The 22,019-nt window shown below is 40.7% G+C and overlaps 1 protein-coding gene across 1 annotated transcript in view; it reads right to left on the bottom strand.

Annotated features, from left to right (window-relative positions):
• Positions 1-22,019, bottom strand: part of fibcd1b (fibrinogen C domain containing 1b) — a gene marked incomplete at both ends in the record, with an annotated part of 121,369 nt that overhangs the window by 32,269 nt on the left and 67,081 nt on the right. The window contains one exon of the mRNA XM_080018431.1: positions 4,030-4,126. Coding sequence (XP_079874557.1) covers positions 4,030-4,126 — 97 coding nt within the window. The remainder of the gene's footprint in view (positions 1-4,029; positions 4,127-22,019) is intronic.

Below are 22,019 nucleotides of genomic sequence, written 5' to 3'. Positions count from 1 at the left end.
ATTTCAAAATTCAGCTCTGGAGAGTTGGGGTGGAGAGGGCAGAAAAATAGGTTCGGTACAGAGAGCCGCAATGAAATTCTTTCCAGGCTGCAGGCAACAACAAATCCATTTTTCATTTTCGCCCGGAGGGTAATCGATGATGGGGGTGACGAGACAACAGCACCCTCTGAATAAGCAAAGGTGCTCATGGAGCTTCAAAGTGGCCCGACGGCTCATTCCCATGCAGCCTGCTAAACCTTGAGCTTTCCATATTCCCTCCATGTTGCCGGAGTGTAGCGCCGGGAGACACTGACGCCATTCCAAACACGTCCTCTATTATAGGGCTGCGCTCCATGACGGTCCTGAGGTCAGGACCAGAGAGCAGCCCAGACCCCATTTATTCACATAAACACGTTCCCCAGAGAACCAGTAGAAATTACAAATCTCTCTCAAAGCACAGTCTCTACTACAGTATGGCTTGATGTGTTTCTGTGTACAGCACAATGTTTGGCCCACACATTAAAGCTTCAGATATAGCTTCAATAATAACAATTATGCAGCTTCAAAGTCACATCATCAGCAGTGGAGAATTGAGTGTGCCATTGCTGCTGGCACAGGAATGTCATTTTCAGTACCTCTCAGCATGAGAGTAGATTTTGGATGTGAGAACAATGCCCAACAGCACATTTTGGGGAACATAGCGGTTTGAGGAACTTATTGTTAATGACTGTGTGCACATATCACAATATAATTTTTAATATAAAAATCTTAAAGTACACTTTAAGTTTATATCATTTAAATTACCCAATACATTGTATAATGAACAAATAAATAAACAAATAAACAAACAAACAAATACACAAAAAAAACAAAACAAACAAATCAATAAATCAAGAAATAAATAAATAAAGTGATTTATGTTTGGACTTTATAAATATATTTTGCAATTGTTGATGTTAAAAATACAATCAAACACAATTTATTTGATTATTTATTCATATTATTTATCTTATCTGAAGTCTTTAAACTTGCCTTCTGCTATTATTGTGCACAACATCAAATATTGAAATAGAAATATTCTATGCCGGGCTCCTGGCTCCATCCTTAACCATTACTCTGACATTGTTCTATAAGCATAGCAAGTAGCTGTGAAAACTCTACACAAGTTTGTTCAGTCATATTGGTGCAAAGTGACAGTTTGCTCCACTGATGCTCAGCCAAAAACCGGTAATTAACTGTGATTTTTGTGGTCAGTCAGCATGTAATTACTCAATGGAATGAAAAACACAAAAAACAAACAGTTCTTTCTGAGGGTTTTATGTGAATCCTGCTTTTCTCTCTGTGAGTTAGGATAAAATCATCTCTTTGCGAGTTGAGAATATTCATGAATCATTCGCTTAGGAATGATAATGATCCTTCAAAGTCCAAATTGATGACCCAAATCTCAAATGATTACAACATTTACCTATTTTTATTAAATGCGATTTTGGTTGTTTGCTCTGCTTGTTGTTTTTTGTTGTAATTGTTCCTATTTGATTGCCTTCTATTAATGTGAGTGTGTTGCATGTGTTGCACTTGGAGTTACATGTCATGTATGAAAGGCGCTATACCCTGTACAGGTACTCCTCACCCAACAACCTACCTGTTTAACCACCGTTCTGACTTCCGACCAGCTCTCTGACCAGACTGTATTGTACGCTGCGTACAATACCACGGCGTCTCAGCGCCAAGCATCTCATTGCGCATTACCCTTTATATACTATATACACTATATACATTATATATACTTTATACACTTTTTTTTTACTTTATATACGATATACACTACTATATATACTATATACTCTATATACTCTTTATACACTATATATTTTTTATACACTATATACTGTATACCATATGCACTATATATACTATATACACTATACATACTATATACACTATATATACTATATACACTATACACTATATACTATATACACTATAAACAATATATACACAATATATACTATATATACTATATACACTATATACACTGTATATACTATATATACTATATACTCTATATACTCTTTATACACTATATATACTATATACACTTTATACACTATATACTGTATACCATATGCACTATATAAACTATATACACTATATATATTATATACACTATATATACTATATACACTATATACACTATATGTACTATACATACTATATACTCTATATATACTATTTACATCTCATCTCATCACTGTTCTCAGTCTCGTGTCGTTCTCAGTGTCGTTCCCGCAGTCTGTCAGTATTCACTACACTGGCGTTCACAATGACCACGTCCCCTTACCGTGAAATACCACCGGTCTTCGCTTATCGAACAATTACGACCTGGTCCTAGGAACGGAACTCAGTCTTTAAGTGAGGAGAACCTGCATATGGTTATTATTATTATTTTTCTTCATGTGTCCATTTTTTCTTAGCGACAAGTAAGGTTCATTTCCCACGGCCAATTGCCGCAGAGTCGAGCACTTAAAGAAAAGAAGAAAGAAAAGTCCAGCTCCTGTGATTTGGATGAAAGATGAAATACTCTTTGATGAAACTGAGGTCCAAATATGTTCCGAGTCAAGACTTCCTCTTTGTGGGGACCTTTGAAAAAACATTGAATCATTTCATTAAGATAAGGATTGGCGGTCATAGTGGAGAGATGTTCCTGAGGATGTTTGGGATTGAAAAGAAACCCTGGATGTTATGAAGACTGTGGCAGATGAGGGGGCGTGGTTAAGTCCCGCTCTGCAGGTGACGGTGCAGCGCAAACGAGGCTCCGCCCGATCAGCCTCGTTAGCGCTGACTGGTCGGACCCGGCTGAGGGAGCTTTCTTAGGTGTTGTTTTGTCTTGCTCGTCTGGTGCGCTGGCGCTTGCTTTGATCGTGTGGTGCAGGACGCGGAATTGCCTCCGGACCAGACCGCGGCCAAGGAGAAACCCAGACTGATAAACAGACTATATTCTACAACATTTTATGTTTTTCCATCTTGACCGGTGAGCCTTTCAGTTGATTTATTAAAATAGACTTGCGCAATGTCAGCGCCCCACTGCCAAGAAAGACTCTATCTCCCACCCTAACCCCATACCTGAGCATAGAGACTCCCACAAAGACATTAGAGAAGGAAGAGTTAAGCATATCCACAGAGAAGACGACGAGAAACACCTCATGTGTTCGGTGTTTTTGAGCTTCACTATCTGAGCTGGAGTCCCTCTTGGTTTCGGTTTTGTCATCCTCCCTGGTATCCTCCTTATGTATAGCGCTTTAAAAAAAACACGTAACCTTCCTTCGAGGAAGGCCCTCTGAAAAACGCATATTTTCCCCCCGATTCACTTGTTTTTTTAATATTTTGAACTCAACATTTCCATTTCTATATATGCAGAGTACAAATAGATAACATGCTTAAGTCCATTGTAATGCATCACTGAAATGTACTGTGAGGTCATTGATAAATTGTTGTTTCTTCCCCGTTTTAGGTTGAAGTGGAACTTTATGGACTCGAACTTTGTTGGAAGATTCAAGTCGACACCTTTCCACTGTACTGTACGGCACCTTCATCTTCACCGACCGGTAAGGAACTGAGTGAACATAAGCTCTAACCTAAATTTCCCTTGTTCTGTTGGACTCACTTCACTTTTTTTGGGGCCTGCTAAAACACTTTCTTTTGGGGGGAATTTTTATGATCTATTGATATGACTTATAAACTACTCTAAAATCAACTCCTAAAGATCATCATGAGATCTGTGAGGTTCATTAATGGACATTGAAGAAAGAATAATAGTAAAAGTACTGATTGAAGCATATTGTTGCCTGTGTTTGGAGGAATGCTTTGATAAAAATGTATTCGGTGCAAACTACTTCAAATCCACCACTCATGGAAACTCCATTAGATGCACTGCCAGGCTTCCATCTTGGACCTGGGTGTTTTACACACACACACACACACACACACACACACACACACACACACACATTCCGCGCCCCTCATCTCCCAAGTCTCGCTTGAGCCACTTACCGAGCCAGTGTTCTCCGGTGATCTTGCCAAATCCCTCGCGGTAAGAGTCCCACCCGCGGAAGAAGTTGACTGAGCCGTCCTCCCTGCGCTGGATCACCTGCACGGCCAAGACAGAAAAGTCAGAGGTCAGGGATCAGGGATCAGACACAATTCACTAAGTCACACTTCCATCTCAGAAGAGTCGCACCCGCAGTAAGTCTGCCGGGAACTCTGCTGGGCTTGACTAGAACTAACTTGATAAGACTCCTTTCTGGCACATAAACGCTTACTCCATCACAAATGAATAATGCAGACGCTCTTCCCACTTAAAAAGGCAATTTGTCGGAAGCTAGCAAAAGGAATCCATTAAACCTTGATTGACTTTGAATAAAAATTGCAATGGAATCTGCATACCAAATTGAAAGCATAGAAAAGAGGTTGTACTGTATCTGTAATACAATAATCTTAATATACAGACAGGGATGTTGAATTATACTTCTTTCTCTGCGGCGTGAACAATGAAATTCTATCAAGCTCGGTAATGTGTGGGGAAGACTTAAGCAACTCTTTCAACATGAGAAACCACATATTTGCACGTCACAGATATTTGATTCAGGGATGTTACATGTATGTTTACTGTCTAAATGTGTGTGTTTCTATATGTCTGTGGGTGTGTGTGTGTGTGTGTGTGTGTGTGTGTGTTTCATGAGAGTGGTATCTATATCATCAGTGAAACGCTCTATCCATGAAAAGTGAGGTTGAAGGAAAAAGGAAATGGACTCCTGTGGAGGATATGCAAGCCAATGGAAAAAGTCCGATGAAGGTCATGTTTGTGTTGAAATTACAAAAGCAATTCCGTGAGACACTTTATGTTCGGCATCACCAATCCCCTAACAAAAATGTTTCCAATATCCAGTCAGAACATGAGAAAAAAAAAATTCATCTTCATCATCATCATTACCATCCTGACCACTCTTCCAGGAAGCCGGAATCCTTCTCCCAAGAATGTTCCTCAGACACTACATTGATCAAGATTCAAGATTCAAGATTCAAGAGGTTTATTCGTCACATACATATACATACTTTCATACATATATGCAGTGAAATGCAATGCAACGCACCTGGTGATAACACACAATATGTCCTCGGGAAAAGTTTCTTTCTAATAGACCAACTAACTGATTCCTAAAAGGTAATACAGTAAGTCAAATACTATAAAAATATATAGAATCAAATAAAATACAATAAAATGAAATAAAATAAAATGCAATAGATAAAGGGAATATGCTTATGTATATGGAATAGGCAATTATGTATATACAGATATGTGCATTAAAGTGGCATGTGAATAAAGTGAGGTAGTGTTTGTGGGATAATACAGCACAGTATACAACAGTACGGCGCAGCAATACGGCATCACCGAAACAACCCCGAACAGTCACACACTATGCGGTACAGTATGCTACATACAGTACAGTAAGGTAGTGTTCCTCTATGCTACGCCGACACTACGTTTCTCCTCCCCCACTACTCTATTCTGATTTCCTATGATGTCTTCCATTATTTCTACTGCTGAAGATTCCACATCACTCTCCCCGAAATAATGACATCTGGAGACGTCAGACGGTTTCCTCCACCAGACTTCCAAACATACCCACAACGTCCCTACGCTCACACCAGTTTAACAGTTTTCCACATCCCACCAACCCAAGTTGACAGCTCCTCCACCCAAAGATCCAGAGCAATCCCTTCCCTGTTCAGTGCCAGTTCCAAAAGATTCCAGGTCCCTGGAGCGTCACTTCCATCATCAAGTACTCTCACTATGGCTTATATGTGTTATATATTGGTTATATTATATAGGTACTCCTTCCGTTCCTCGGACCGGGTGGTAAAGTGAATTGGTAGATAAGCGAGGACCCGTGTTATTTCACCGTAAGGGGACGTGGTCATTGTGAATGCCAGTGTAGTGAATACTGACAGACTATATACACTATATAACAGTGTATATAGAGTATATAGTATTTATATAGTGTATATAGTGCATATAGTGTATATAGTATATTAAGTGTATACAGTGTATAAAGTATATATAGTTTTAATAGTGTATATACAGTAGTATATTTAGTGTATATAGTATATATAGTGTATGTAGTGTATATAGTATATATAGTATATATAGTATATATAGTGTATGCAGTGTACATAGTATATGTAGTGTATATAGTATATATAGTGTATATAGTATATATAGTATATATAGTGTATATAGTGTATATCGTATATATAGTATATATAGTGTATATAGTGTATACAGTATATATAGTGTATATAGTATATAAACGGTGATGCACGATGAGATGCTTGACGCTGAGACGCCGGGCACGCAGCGTGCACGCCGTGGTATTGTACACAGCGTACTATACAGACTGGTCAAAGAGCTGAAAGTAAGTCTGAACGGTCGTTAAACAGGTAGATCCTTAAGTGAGTGGTACCTGTATATTGGTAAATATATATATATTATATATTGGTTTAATGTTTCAAAACCAAATCAAGTGATTATTATTAGTCACAGTAATAGAAGCAGTAGTGGTAGTAGTAGTACTAGTAGTAGTAGCAACAGCAACAGGCAAGGCAAGGCAAGTTCATTTGTATAGCACATTTCACACAAAAAGAATTAAGACAAAGTGCAAAGAAAAACATTATAAAAAGATAAAGAATGCATAAAGTAAAGTAAGTAAAGTAAAAAATAAAAGACTATGTTTTCTATTTTTGCATAAAAGTTATAATTACAGTGCAAGAAATTAATCAAAGAAACCTTGTTTTACTCTTTATGAACAATTATTTTGCCTATATTTTGCCTAACCGGTCTAGAGATCTTTCAGTTATCTGATATTGCTGTTTCAGATTGGCCAAGGCCGTTATATTACAGTGCGCATGAAGCCAGTAGTAGTAGTAGTAGTAGTAGTAGTAATAGTAGTAGTTGTAGTACTAGTATCAGCACAAGTAACAGTGGCAGGTGGTTGTAGTAATAGTAGTGAAAGTACAATAATAGTAGTACTAAAATAATAGTAGTGCTATGAGTAGTAGTAGTTGCAGTATTGGTAGTACAGTAGTTATTTCTACAATAGTAGTAATACGGTCTTATTAGTACAGTACAAGTAATAATAGAACTGCAGTAGCAGTAGTAGTGCAGTAGTAGTATTAGTCGTTCTACAATTGTAGTACAGTAGTAAAGTATTATTAGTAGTACAATAGTAGTAGTATCAGAAGTAGTCGTATGTAGTAGCAGCAGCAGTACATCAATAGTAGTACAATCAAAGTAGTACAGTAGTATTAGTGCAGTAGCAGTAGTAATAATAGTGGTTGTGGAAGTACTAGTACTAGTAGTAGTACTACTATGACTAGTAGTTCTGCAGTAGTAGTACGGTAGTAGAATATTTGCAATGGTACAGTAGTAGTAGTGGTTATAGTGGCAATAATAGTAGCAGAAGTGGCAGTAGTACAATAGTAGTAATAGTTGTAGTAGTGGTAGTAGTAGTAGGAGTAAAGAACTACATGGACATGTGCAATATGTGTATACTGATTCCACCTGGAAGGTTTAAGGATCAGGTTTGAGTAAACGTCATAAAAAAAACCACACAAGATATTGGCAATAAATGATGAGCACTTTGAGTTTAGTATTCACTGAGCAGCTCAATGATGTCACACCCGCCTGCGGTTCAACTGATACTTCCTCTTGTTTCATGAAATATTTTCCAAAGCATTATCTGCTGTTTACACCTAACCTAAGTGTGGGGTAAGGGTTTGGGTTACAGTTACAGTATACATAGGAAGAACGTTATGATACCAACACATTAAATAATAAACAATGACAATTTTTTTTTAATCGAAATGCCAGCAAACTTGAGTAATGCATTATTCACTGAAGAATGTTTATTTTAAAGATTCAAGATCTTCAAGATTCAAGAGGTTCATTTGTCACATACATATACATACGTTCAAACATACTGTACATGCGGTGAAATGTCTTTGCAACGCACCCGGAGATTATGCACAATAGTTACTTAACCGAACATAATAGCTAACCTCATTCCCGCCTAGCTAATGTAAGAAAAAAGGACATCACCCATCCATTCCATGGGTTGAGCTTACAGGACCATTATAACATAAGGACAAAAATCAAGATCATCTAAAAAAAAAAATCCATCACCAAGCTGTAACCAAGTAAATATCAACACCATTATAATGTTTTTCACATTGTTAACTAGAAAGCAGTCAGTGGCCCAAATCTCCACCACGTCGGCAGAATTTACCCAAACATGTCAATGCATTATTCAGATCCAAGCAGATTCCACACATGGGCAAACCTACCATCTCCCAGAATGCAGTTCCTCGACAAAGTTAACTGTGACGCTGGCTGTGGAGCTTCTTTGTGCTCAAACACATTCCAAGCCATCGTTGCATCGTTTGAGTTTGGGCGTCTGGGCTCTACTGCTCGTAACTCCTGACGCGGTGCACAGCAAACACAGTTACACTTGGTGCGCGGGAAATATAGGAGTCGTGATCTCGAATCCCCCATTAGATAGAAGAGTAGAGCCCAGCAGGAGGAGTTGGCCATGGAAGCATGCGGCGTGGTTAAGTTGCCTGACAGAACTAGCTCTGCAAACTATGCACCATTTATTTAATCCTGATAAAATGAAGCACCGATTCACAAATAAGGATGAGAATCAATTCATAAAATGAATCCATCCAATAGTCCAGCCAACGAAACAACGTTATTGTAATTTCATTATATTAGCGAAATTGACAATAACTCACAATCACTTCAACTGCTCCAGACTTTCATTTGCTGAGTGAACTGGTGTGAAAATAAATACCTGTATGTATGAATGTATGTATATGTGTGTGACGAATAAACCTCTTGAATTTTGAATCTACACCTAATTCTTTAACTATATTAAATTGTATCTCCCGTCTACGTTTTACTACTACTTCTTCCCTTTCGAGCTCCATTAACAAATTGTGGCCGTGAAAATTGTGTGGGAGCCCTCAATGTTTCCTGAAAACATGTTTTCTTACACCTGGATCATTTATGACCAATTTACATTTATTACTTTTTACATGAAATATTAACTGTTTATGATCGGCTGGGACTAAAAAGGATGTTTCATTCCAACCACCATCCTTCCTTCATCGATTCCTTTCCTCCTCCCTCCTTCCCTCCTTCCTCACTCCAACCTTCCTTGCCTTCTCCCGTCTCTCCTTCCTCCCACCTCCATTTCCTCCTCCCTCCCTCCTTCCTTACCACCCTTCCTTCCCTCCTCCCTTTCCCTATTTTCGTCCTAGGAGGAGGAAAGAAGGAAGGAGGGGGAGGGATCCCCCTTCCATCTTCTCTCCTTCCTCCCACCCCTCCCTCACTCCTTCTTCCCTCCCTTCCCAACCTTCCTTTCCTTCCACTGTCTCAACTTCCTTCCCTTCCACATTCTCTCCTTCCTCTCTCCTTCCTTCCATACCTCCCTTCTTCTCCTCCACATTCTCTCCTCCCTCCCTCCCCACCCTCACTCCCCCTTCCTTTATCCTTCAAAACTTCCTTTCCTTCCACCTTCTCAACTTCCTTCTCTTCCACCTTCTCTCCTTCCTTTCTCCTTCCTATCCCTTCCACCTTCTCTTTTCCTTCCTTCCCTCCCTCTTTTGTTTTCTTCCACCTTCTCTCCTTCCTCCCTTCTCCATCCCCTCCCTCATTCCTTCTTCCCTCCCTTCCTTCATCCTTCAAACCTTCCTTTCCTCCTTCCAACATCCCTCCTTCCTTCCCTCCCTCACTCCTTATGTTTTCCATCATATCAACCGTATCTATCGCCTTTCTTGTCCTCCACTCTCTATTTGTTTCAGCCCACAGGGATTCTTAAGAAACCATCCCGTTCGATAATCTTGTCCTTTTGTTCGAATAATCCGTGACCTTTAGGAACAATGCGGAGCCTTTTGTTGTGGCGGCGCTGAAGAAAAACGTCAGTGCCTGTCTGACGGCGTAGATAGAGTCTCCTGACATCTGACAGATATGTCTGATAGCCTGGATGTGGTATTTGGTAATAATAGACACCGGTGGAGAGATAGCGAGTTTTAAGAATAACATTGCAAGAAGCTATCATTATCCATTTTTTATGTTACACAGTCAAAACCAACCCAGGGAAAAGCAGGAAGAAAAAAAACAAAAACCAAAAACAAAACAAAAACTGCATGTCAAATATAGCTTGCTGCTTCCCCTTTCTTTATGTTTATTTAATTCACTTCAATTAAAAAAAAAGAAAGGGGTAGGACTTGGCTCCCGAGCTAGCCTTGGTGAGATTAAGTCAATGTTAAATGCAGTGCGCCCTGATATTCCTATTTTGTACGGGAGCTGTAGTTTGGCTACCTGTGGTTATTGTACTGCCGGCCACCGTTTAGAAAAAGGTCGAATTTAAGAGCAACAGATTAGCGATTAGTGAGCAAGAAGGTTTCAGATTAGGGGGGTAAAACCTCTTGGGCTGCGGGGCGCTGTGTGCTGCTCTCTGTCTACTTCCCTTGTAATACGGAAGAACCCCTCGCGGGTTTAATTGCAAATTGACCCTGAAGGTCAAAATGTGCACGCTCCCTGAAGAAATGAGCCTTGCAGCCCTCAGAGACAATAATCATTCCTTTCACACTCCATATGGGTCTCCAGATAGTGGTCACTGGAGGGAATGTACTGTATGTGTGTGTGTGTGTGGGGAGGTGTTAAGAGTAGCTATATGTCACTATTAGCGGTGTGCACTTCTCTATACTTGATGTAGTTTAGTACATCAGTCTTTTTCAATCCCTGTCATTTTCACTAGTGTGACGTGACAGCTCGTCAGGTGTGCCGTGAACAACATTAAAATTATTCAAAAATCAATCATCGAAACTATCAGTTCCGGCCAGAATAGCAGCGCTTTGTTCATCAGGACAAGATCCAGTTTCATACTCACGAGCAAAGTACCAAAAGCGGGGTGGCTTTTGTGGCTAATAAACCTGTGTAAATAAGACAGAAAGCAACCGTGTAATAATGCGTAACCATGCGTAATGGAGTGATCTTCGTACTCCCTCTCCATTACGCATTTAGGCTTCCCCGTTTTCCAAACAAAACAAATAAAAACATTGTGTTTTTATTTTAAATTGATTCATTTTCCTCTGTTTCTAAATTTTTCTCCTTGTCCTGCCTACTGTGCCTATTGTTGGCCACCATTTACTGTATGTTTTGCCCCATGGGATACTCATTATCTGATGCAAAAAAAGGTCTTATTGCACTCAGGTGCAAAACTTTATGGCCCTCTTTGCTTTATTTTCAGTTTGTGGGTTGGGAGTCACTCTTGCCAGAGTGACTCCCAACTCCAGAGTCATTTAAAAACATTTGTTCGGTATGACTGCAAGTCTTGCACAGTTCTACATGTTTGTGGCGTTGTTATTGGTAAACAGATTCAAGATTCAAGATTCAAGATTCAACAGGATGGGGTTGTTGGATTATTTCACTGTAAAAATGGTGCTGTGGCAGAATACATGTTGGGAAACACTGTTGTACATGTTTGTGGACATAATTATCAACTAAAATGGTTTCTCTGTGTGTACCGTTGCTAGTAGTTATAATTTATGCACATATGTGCTTAGTGTGAAAGTGTCTTTGCACTGTACCTTTGGGTTTGCGCGTGGGTGTTCATTTTTAAGGCAGCCTATATGGATAGTTACTGCTTTAGGCCCATTTCATCACTGATGCGTGAAGAACATGGCAAAATTATGCAGCCTGGAGGCAAATGAGCAGCAACGGCAACTCCAGCTCTTGCATCACGGGAACTCATAAACGACAAGACGGTCCCAACATCAGGACAGCCGGGACTATTGGTTGGGATTTAGGATTTGGGTTTTGGATTGCAGGGGTACAAGCGATTGTAGAAGGCGAGACTGAAGGCGCTGCATGTAGACGGCTCTCCAGTTTAATTCATTACGATACTGAATTCCAAACTGGAGTCAAGGTCACGATGCAGAAAATATAAATCTGCCCATAAACAGCTTTAATTGGGTGTCATTTTGAAAACAATTTTGGTCATATAATAACCCCAAACTAGGACATTATATATGCATTACCTATTAATAAATAGTTCATTATAACTGGTTTGACCGTCCAGTCTGCTGATAAGACATTCAATTAATATCTTGCAAGGTCACAGTAAAACCATTTTTTGGAAAGTCTTTTTTTTTTTTTTTACTGCGGGAAATGGAGTTACAGACACACATTGTTGAGCTTTGGGGCACCATATTTTTGACAAAAAAAGGCTCTCTTTTTCAATTAAATCAATGAGCAAAAGTCTGCGGTTTTCCAGAGTAAAAGCAAAAAAACTGTTCCTGAATTCAACCAAATCAACACAAACCACTACAGCCTGTAGCTTTAAGAGAACATACGATTTTTACCATTATTTTATTTCCGGCCCCCTTATTTGTACTCCATTCTTCATATTCCCTTCTCAACCCATACATACTTTTTATATGCTGCCCGACGCCTTCCGTTCCATGCTGGACGCTATGTTTTATGGAATAGAATGTGACAACTTATGTCACTCACTTATGTCTTATATCATTAACAGATGAATTGTTAATTCATGGTTAATTTGTCGTTCATGGAACCTGGAAAACTGTATATTTCAGACCTTTTTTCACCATACATGGGTTTGTCCCCATCCCATTCCTGTCACCATCCCTGTACATTTAACTTAAACTAAACAAAAAACTAAAACTAGGTGTGAAAAACATTTTAGTTAAAAGACAGTTAACAATACAATTCCCAGTTCTTATCTTCATCGACAGACATGATTAAAAATGAGCATGGCTCAGACCTCATCTAGTGGAGCGCTGCTTTTAAATGGAAAGATACAAATGCAGAGGCAGATGCAATATTTGTATTATTCAAAATATAAGGTGACTAAAAATGGCAACTGTATTTTCAGTTTCAGCAACCAAAAGCTGATGCTTTTTAAAAGTTAGTGTTGAGCCCTGCACAATGTGGGAAAATCATACTCTTCTTAGAAGACCTGTATTATTGCTAAACGGGACAACTTCATCAAATAATTCAGGCCATAAGCGTGTGGAATTAAAGTCAATTCATCTAAAATGTGAGCACAATAGATGATAACACCAACAGGTCACACAGCGAGCCCGGGCTGGCCACATAGTGCTAAAAATCTCCAATCCTTAATGACCATCTCACCATCACTTGCTAATGGGGCATTCCAACGGCATGAGCACGTTAAGCTTCCTGTAATCTCTGCATTAGATGAAGGCTACTTTAGAAGCTGCCTTAAGCTCTTCATGGGGCTTTTTCCTCAACCGCCAGGAGCCAACAGCCTGACTGACAGAACACAAGGAAGCGCTGCGAGCATCCAAAGCTGATTGGGGGAAGAGTCGCAATCTGGCATGTGATGGCGTGGGAAATAGCAAATGTGCCAATAATCTGTTAGCTGCTGGCGTGCGGGCAATTTGACAGTGTGTTTACATGTTTGGCATTAGGCAGCATATGTCGCTGTTTCTACTGACAAAGCCGACTGTGGGTCATTAGCGACACCTTTAAAGGAGGATTGATAAATCTGCAAATATAGACCTAAATATAGATCTAGCTGTCATTGAAATCGTTACGTCATGAATTCAATATGCTCAACAGTGCTCTTGTTGAAGATCACTCCAGACTAGGGATGCAAATTTAAAGGAATTTCTTTGATCGATAGTTGTTAACATTAACAAACAATCGTCGATTAATTGATAGTGTAAAAGCTGATGACTTGCCCAGGGGGCATCGCCATGGCGTGTGGACCTATGAGACGTCGCCAGATTTGTGATTTCATGTCATTTCAACATGGAGAAGGCAAGATTGCTGAGCTGGTTCGCGCATACAGGAATATTTACGACCCGCCTTGGCAGCAGTTAAATATTTTAACTTTTTTCTGTCCTCCGTGACGGAATGAGCCTAGTGTTATGTAGCAGATCAAGTCTGTTGCAGATATAGAAAACGAGAGGCTAATAAAATGACTGAACATCACTTTAAACTGTTATATATAAACAGACACAAAATAATTTAGTTTAATATATTTTATTGGAGTCATCACCATAGCAACATATGGATTTTATTTTGTTTTGCCGTCGTACCACTTCCTCGCTCCGTTTGTTTTTTTCCCCCCTCCCCTCATGCTGTTCATAAAGTGCCGTTATCCCGTTCCCATCTACCGCCTTCCTTTGAACGCAGCATTAGTTGTTGAGCAACAATAAACATAGTTTCCTCCTCGGTATCAAGAAGCTGCCGTTGTACACGCAGAGCCACGTTTGTCGTTCTTCCAGAACCCTCCGTCTACTTCTGCTACTACTTCCTGCTCCACTGGGCATTTATTTCTCGACCGCCCCCTGCCGTTCTGATGAGTACTACTTCCTGGCCGGCTATTTTTATTCTCAAAACGCCCTGCGCCCCAAACACTCCCGTTGATACAATAAAAACAAGACTACAGATTGTTCCGTTCTTATCGATAAGACAACGTCTTAACCGATAAAATTCTCGTTAGCAATTAATCGATAGTTGATTTATTGTTAACATCCCGACTCCAAACATCTGCTTGTTAATGTTCACATAATCCTATCAGAAATGAACTCAAGTACGCTGATTAAAAGCAGAAATGACAAAATAGCCTGTACTCTTACAGTTGATACAAACACAAGGTACAACAACTCAACAAAACCCAACACAATGCTCCCCAATCCTCCATTCTCCAATCGGACCCCATTCCCTTGTGAATTTCTCTCTTCCTGACATTGCAGTGCAAGAAGTTAACTTTCATTTCTGACCTATAATCTGCAGAGTAGCATTAGCATTAGCGTACTGCACTTGGAAACATGCAAGGTTGGGGTAAACAGGGCGGAAAGCGGCGTTGCAGAGAGGAGGCAAATAGAACACAAGCAAGGCGAGCAACAAAGAAAGGATGAGACAGAAAGATGGGAGAGTGTATAACTTTGCGAGAAACAAGGAAGAGAAAAGACAATTGTCTGAAAATAAGAGACAAATATAGAGAAATGTGGAACGGCCGCCCTGCTGCTGCTGCTGGAAGTCCTATCTGTGTGCCTCACCACCCCCTACAGTAAATACTGCAGCAGAAGTCCTCAAAGTGCTGGCTCACCTTCCTTTGAAACAACAACAACAAAACAAACAAAATCTTCTGAACCATTAAAGGACCGTGCGTAAGATTTAGTGGCATCTAGCGCAACGGAATTAGCAGAAATGGAATATAATATTCACAAGTATGTTTTAATTAGTGTATAATCCAATGAAAATAAGAATCGTTACCTAGTGTTTTCGTTACCTTAGAATGAGACGTTTTTATCTACATAGGGAGCGGGTAGGCTCCCAAGGAGGCCGCCATGTTGCACTGCGATGTTTCAACAGTAGCCCGGAATGGACAAACCAAACACTGGCTCTTTCGCGGCCACCATGCTATAGGTTCTCTTACATGGCTGCTTGGGAGGGGAGGGTGGAGGGAGGGGTATCAAGTTCGTTGAAATCTGCAACCTCACAGCTAGATGCCACTAAATCTTACACACTGGTCCTTTAACTCATGGCGCTCATATCCCAGGGCACCGTGATAGGGGGGACACCCGGATTTTTTGTTCAACCACTTTCAGGTATAACGGTAATAGAATGTTGGCAACAATGTTGGCGTTGGTGTTAGGGATGGCCGTCCAGGGCTTCAGCCCCAAATATTTTATGAATAGCCCCCGATCTAAAATAGACCCACAGGGCCGGACCTGAGCCCCGATCGCTCCCGCTCTGATGGTACCGACTGTGCCCGCGGCGTGCCAGCCATGGGGTGCCTGTGATCAGATATTTTGGACGAAGGTTATTTTGAATAATTTTGAATACATTTCCTTATGGAACGAAACAAGCACCATGCACCTCCCCCTCCCCCCGAGCATGTCCCCCCCACTACATGGTACAATCCGACGCCCATGTCATATCCTAAAGGTCATCTCTACCTGGCAGAACACAACAAGCAAAACTGTCATCGCCGCGCTTATCTGCTGCACACGCACGCACGCACGCACGCACGCACGCACGCACGCACGCACGCACGCACACACACACACACACACACACACACACACACACACACACACACACACACACACACACACACACACACACACAGTATGTACATAATGATAAATACAAATACAGACTAAATGCCATATAAACAGAATACCTGCTTGGTCATTCCATCAATTCAATCACTGCATGAAAAATATTTTAAATAATATTGCAATAAATGCCTTTCCTGACATGATCAAGAATTTTCAAAGAAAGTCAACCTTTGACCTATCATTCGTTTGTGCCACTGTCTGAGCTGTGGCTTTTGCAGGTGGTGAAGTATTTCCTAACTAAATCATTTCCTCAATCTCATCCTCCACTGCAGCCTCCACTGCAGCCTCCACTGCAGCCTAATACAAGTCAAAAATAAATAACACTCATACCCAAAAATGTATGCAAGGCAGAGACAAAATTGAACTAAAGTAGCACTAAAACACAATTAATCTTGGTTGTTCGGCATGTTAAATAACTGTTTTGATCAAGAGTTGCGGTTCGTAGCTTGAAGTTCCTCTGTCTTACACAAAGTATACAGTTACGGACCAACTGCACGAAGACCCTTTCTGTATTTTTTATTTTTTTCAAACCAATAAGCTAACAGGGGAATTAAATATTAAAGACCCACCGAGGCAAAAAGAGATATTGAAAACCATATACAGAGCATTCTGGAATACTCAAAAGGCACTCCCAGCCTCCAAAGGGGTGATATAACATGCACACAATCCTACATTCAATCTCGAAACTTTTACATTTCAGTTGTAGCTGAATTTAATATTTGAGAGTGATTGCGGTACTTCTGATAAAAGCACCATTTGATAATGCAGGCCCACGCTGCACTCTGATACATCTGCCCCCATTCATTATTTATACCATGGTCATTTTTAGTCCTTTCCTTTTAGCAAATAAAATAGTAATCATAGAAGACATTACCCTAAGCCATGAGACTGTATTCAAATGGAATTTCAAATCTTCCTTTCTGGAAACAGGTAGACAACAGGCCCTGAGGATTACTTTATCTGAGTTGGAAGCAGTGTGCGTATACATATTTTAGTATCAGAGTTATTTTGTCTGTCTTTGAGTCCGTGTGCACACACAGGATATTGCACATGCATGTATGCAATGCGCTCCTGGTTGATTTTTGGTTGAGTTTGTTTTATTTTGTACCGTTATTTAGTTCCTTTACAGTGTGATGCACAGATATGGGGTCTTCAACATCTTTGGAAGTAGCCAAGGGTGATCCCCATTCTTCGGTATCACAATGTAGAAAAAACCTCAACATCTTCTTGTGTTCCCTGTTGTTCCCATGGTCGGATAATCAACACATTCTATTTGTATTAAATAGAAAGTCCTACCACATTGTAGTCAGTGTGAGCTTTTCAAGTTGGCTAGCAAACGTAGCAACTAAATGACTCAAGAGCCTGTTACATCAATTGTAGTTGATATAATGGCGTAACCAGTTTTCCCAATTTGAAAGAAGAATTCATACAAAAAATGTATCTTCCTGTCCCCTCAATGTCCATCACTGGTTTTTGTTTTTTGTCTGCACGTGGAAAAAAAAACAAAAAAAACAGCAAGGGGTATGAGTTGAGGGGAGGAGGGGGACAATTAATGAAGCAAAGCTGTCACTTTCGCATAAATACTGCATTCTAGTTGCAGTCTATTAGAAATACTCAGAAAAAAAGATGCTGCTTGCCAGACATTTCAATCAGAATTTGTATTCATGGATACAGAAAAAAGGGAGGGAAACAAGCAATTGAAAATTACTTTTTAATTTGAATATAATGGGTATATGTCTGTCTACCTACCTACCTACCTACCTTTGGCAGCATCCCATTTGTCAGCAGCAAAGGGACCCATGTAAAAATGTGACGATGCTATTCAGCAAGGAGAAGAGTGTCCATTTGGATATAGAAACACAGGAGAACGAGGAGTCTCTAGATAACGAGCGGGATAGGTGGCATGGAGGCTGGTGGCATTTGAAAAAGTGGACAGGTTAATTCACACCTCAGAACAGAAAGCAGAATGGAATTCCAGAGTTTCCTGGTTTCTTAGAGCACACAAGTATGATTTGACACCAACTGTAAGCAGCCAAAGGGAGAGAAGGGATCTCCATGCAGTATTTTGTGAACTTGCAAATGTGTTTTGCTCTGTGCCACATAACCTTTTGTGGAAGGCAGTTTCTTTCAGGTCCCTGATAGTATAGCATGGCTCATTATGTTATTGTGCGGACATTCAGTTTTGTTTTACTACCGGTGAGTACACAATGTCATGGCGGCATTTGGAGATTGCAATGTCATGACAGCATTTGGGCAGGTTGCGCTATTGCAACCTCAGCTGTTATTATGGCAATGGAAATGATAATTAGGGCATCTACGTGTGTTGATAGTGGAGAGAGGTTGGAGGGGGTATGCGTCTTCCTCCCATTAGAGCATATGTGGATGATATGAATACAATCATGACAACGGCGCTGTGGCCACTCAGGCTTTTAGCCAAGTTGAGTGATTATAAAAATTTGAAGAATGAAGGTCCTAGTGAACCTAAGAGTTTGGTGAATGTTACAACTCAAGTGGTAGAAGAACATTCTGTATTAATGAGGAAGTAATTCCTTCTATAATGGAGAAAGCTGTTAGTAGTCTAGTTAGATGGTTTAGCTCTACCGTCACTGACATAGAACAAGGCTGTGAGTTGAGAAAGAACATTGTGCAAGGATTTGAATTTGGATTTGGACTTGAATCCACTAAAAGGTCATTTTTTTGCATGGTAAATTTGAATTGTGATACCTACAGTTTGGACTGTTATCGCATATACTGTGATGTGGCCTACATCTGTTTATGAGATTGCTATCACTGAGGGGGAGAAATTAAAGAAGTTGATAGTAGACAGGTCAATTAGGAAATGGTCGGGAGTGCCACCTTGTCTAAGTCGTATAGCCTATAATGATAAGAGGATTTTAGGTCTAGCGGAGACACAAATTTGAGTGTGCTAAAGTGAGATTACAGATGACTTTGTCTTAGTTGCAGTTAGGGCTGCCATACACTCAGGGAAGCAGGGAGACTCCAACATGCCCAACGAGGACTTGAACATAATGACATAGTAGGCCCTGTGACCCAGGGTTTGGGTCAGATAATACCTGGAAATCTTGGAGCAAGGCTCCATTGTCAGAGAGGTGGCAGATGGTCAGATTGAGCAGCAGAAGGAGGCTGGTAGGAGTGCATGGGCAGTTTTGCAGGCAAACCAAGGACAGGGCATAATTGGGAAAGTAAAGAGAGGAAGAAGCATATCTGGATTATGTTTCTCCTCAGAGCAACCTATGATGTGCTTTCAACTTTGCAAAACTTTATCAGTGTAGTAGGTGTGTAGGTCAAGCACAGTTAGACTGAGGCCAGGTTGTAAGTCGCCGTAGTATTGTTTAGTGCACGCGGCATAAATCACGTCAGTGGGGTGCTGCATGGCGATCTTGCGTGAGGGCACACAGGTAATTCAAGATAGACACATTCCGAAGGAAGGTTGCGCAAATAGCTCGGCAGGAACAGTCTGTACCATGCATAACCACAAAAATAACCAGATGGCGTTGAATTCATGGAAGGAACCGTCGCCGTCATTTCCAAAGATTTAGACTACTACCTCGGCAGTATATATATATATATATATTAAAAAAAAGCCTGCAGCGACGAAAATAAATATACCTACATTTAACACTTTGTATTTCAATTATACTGCTCTTTTCTAGTTATTCAGATCCTTCCCTCAGGACTTCCTTGTAACGTTTGCAGCAGTTCTTTCAGTTTCGCCTGGTGCTTTGTACACAGCGCCCCCTCTCTTTCAGGAGAATATCACCACGTCAGCTAGAGTAGACTGTATATGCTCGTGCTGTCTGCTAGTGCACACGCCATGAGCCGCACGACTCGTTTGCAGCGACTATAACAGAGCCTTCAGCATCATTACCAAGTTTTTAAGTGGTTGGCGAATGGAGTTGAAAGCAAGAGCATATAGGCTCAACCAGATCCTGCTCGCTAAGAAAATGGAACAATTTGCTTTGCACGGGAGGGACAGAATGTCACAGTACAGGCTCTAAATTGTAACAAAATTGTGTCCACTACCTTGGACACAGACCTGACATGGTGCTGTACTCAGAGAAGGGGCGAGGATGTAATGGAGGGAGCCTTTGAGAGGAAGAGGTTAAAATATGCTGATTTATTGGCTGAGGCAAGTGATTGTGGCTGAGAGGCGAATGTTAGACCAATAGAGTTAAGGGTTCGAGGGTTTGTAGCCTAATCAATTGCATCACTTTTTTAAGAATTTGGCATTCAAGGTCATTTTCAAGAGACCAGCTCTAAAAGATTTAAATGAAACAGCTGAAAAAGGCTGCTCTGTGGATGAGAAGAAAACAGATCAGTTGGGGAAGTAGATCCATGATGTGTTAATGATAGTCAGGGATGGATGTTCACCACCCAGGAGACCTGTACAGAACCGGTACTGAGCATGTATTAAAGGTGCCTGTGGGATAAGTCACTGTGAAAGCCCCTATGGTGTTATTGGTGGTAATTAGGGATTGTAGGGCAGCCACTGGGCATGTACAGTATGTGCAGTGCCAGTAGTGGTAGTTAAAGATTATCAATGTTCAGTCATTGAATGATGTTAGGCTGTGGGTGCCGGGCCTGGTTATGATTCTGGGATGCCAGAACTCACTGTTGAGCCTTCTGGAGGTGTAGTGGGCCAAATTCAATGAAACACCAGTGAAAGAGGGTGTTCATTTGATAACCCCAGTGAAATACTGGCACTTGTGATGGCTGTCACAGCTTAGTAGCCAACAAAACCATTTGGAGCTGGTTTATGGAGATTTACGATGGCACAGCTTGAGGTACGGCCTATAACACTACCCTTAAGATCTAGTATCTCATTATCAATGCAACAGTGATGACATACCTTACCGAAGACCATTATTAGAGGAAACCTGTTTTGATGAAAGAACTCCTGCTGTGAAACTGGAATCTCTTAACCAAATTCAGTGCTGTGTGGAGTGATAAAATGTCACATCATCATCACCTTGAGTGTCAGCCTGCCTACTTTTAATCTATTCCCTGTTACTCCTTCTCTCCGACTATTTAAGCTGCCTTCATAAACCCCTCTCCTACTTTTGGCTTAATTGTTGCACCTCTCTCTTTCTTCTACTTTTTGTTTAGTTTAAGTGCGGTAGCAACATATGGCACACTCCTTATTTAAGCTCAACAGTCAGCCAGCGAGATAAACAACCAACCAGCAACCTTTTACTTCCTACCTGTTACACTGATCTCTTAATGAGTTTCAATGCACTGTTGTGCTCGGCTCAACAAAGCAAACAGCATCAGTTACAGCTGTATTATCACTCCAATCGGAGCTTGTAATAGAGTACTCAGAAAAGAAGTGATATTTCGGGGATGCGCCTTCCCAGTCACGCTGGTTCACACAGTCACACCAATAACCCCATTTTAAATCCTGTTTAAAATCCTCTCCACAGGTGCACTAGTTTCATGCATCACACACACACACACACATACAAACGTCTAAATGCACGTCTACACACACTACACCGGTGCACATAAACAAACGCACACATGCACACATATTCATTCATTTGCCCACTGACAACCTGGTAGGTAGCAGCACTCCATCATGTTACATGGAGCACTTTGTCACCGTGGCAGAGGTGCTTTATTTGATGATCGAAGGGTGAGACCTTGCCTATCTTATAGAGTTACAGTGACAGTTATTGGCACGCACGCACACAGACACACGCACACACACACACACGCACGCACGCATGCACACACACACACACACACACACGGAAGCACACTTAATGATTTTTAGGGCT

This window comes from Zeus faber, assembly GCF_960531495.2.
Source record: "Zeus faber genome assembly, chromosome: 17".
Lineage (NCBI taxonomy): Eukaryota > Metazoa > Chordata > Actinopteri > Zeiformes > Zeidae > Zeus > Zeus faber.
The sequence above is the reverse complement of the archived record's forward strand: the minus strand, read 5'-3'. Positions and strand labels throughout refer to the sequence as shown.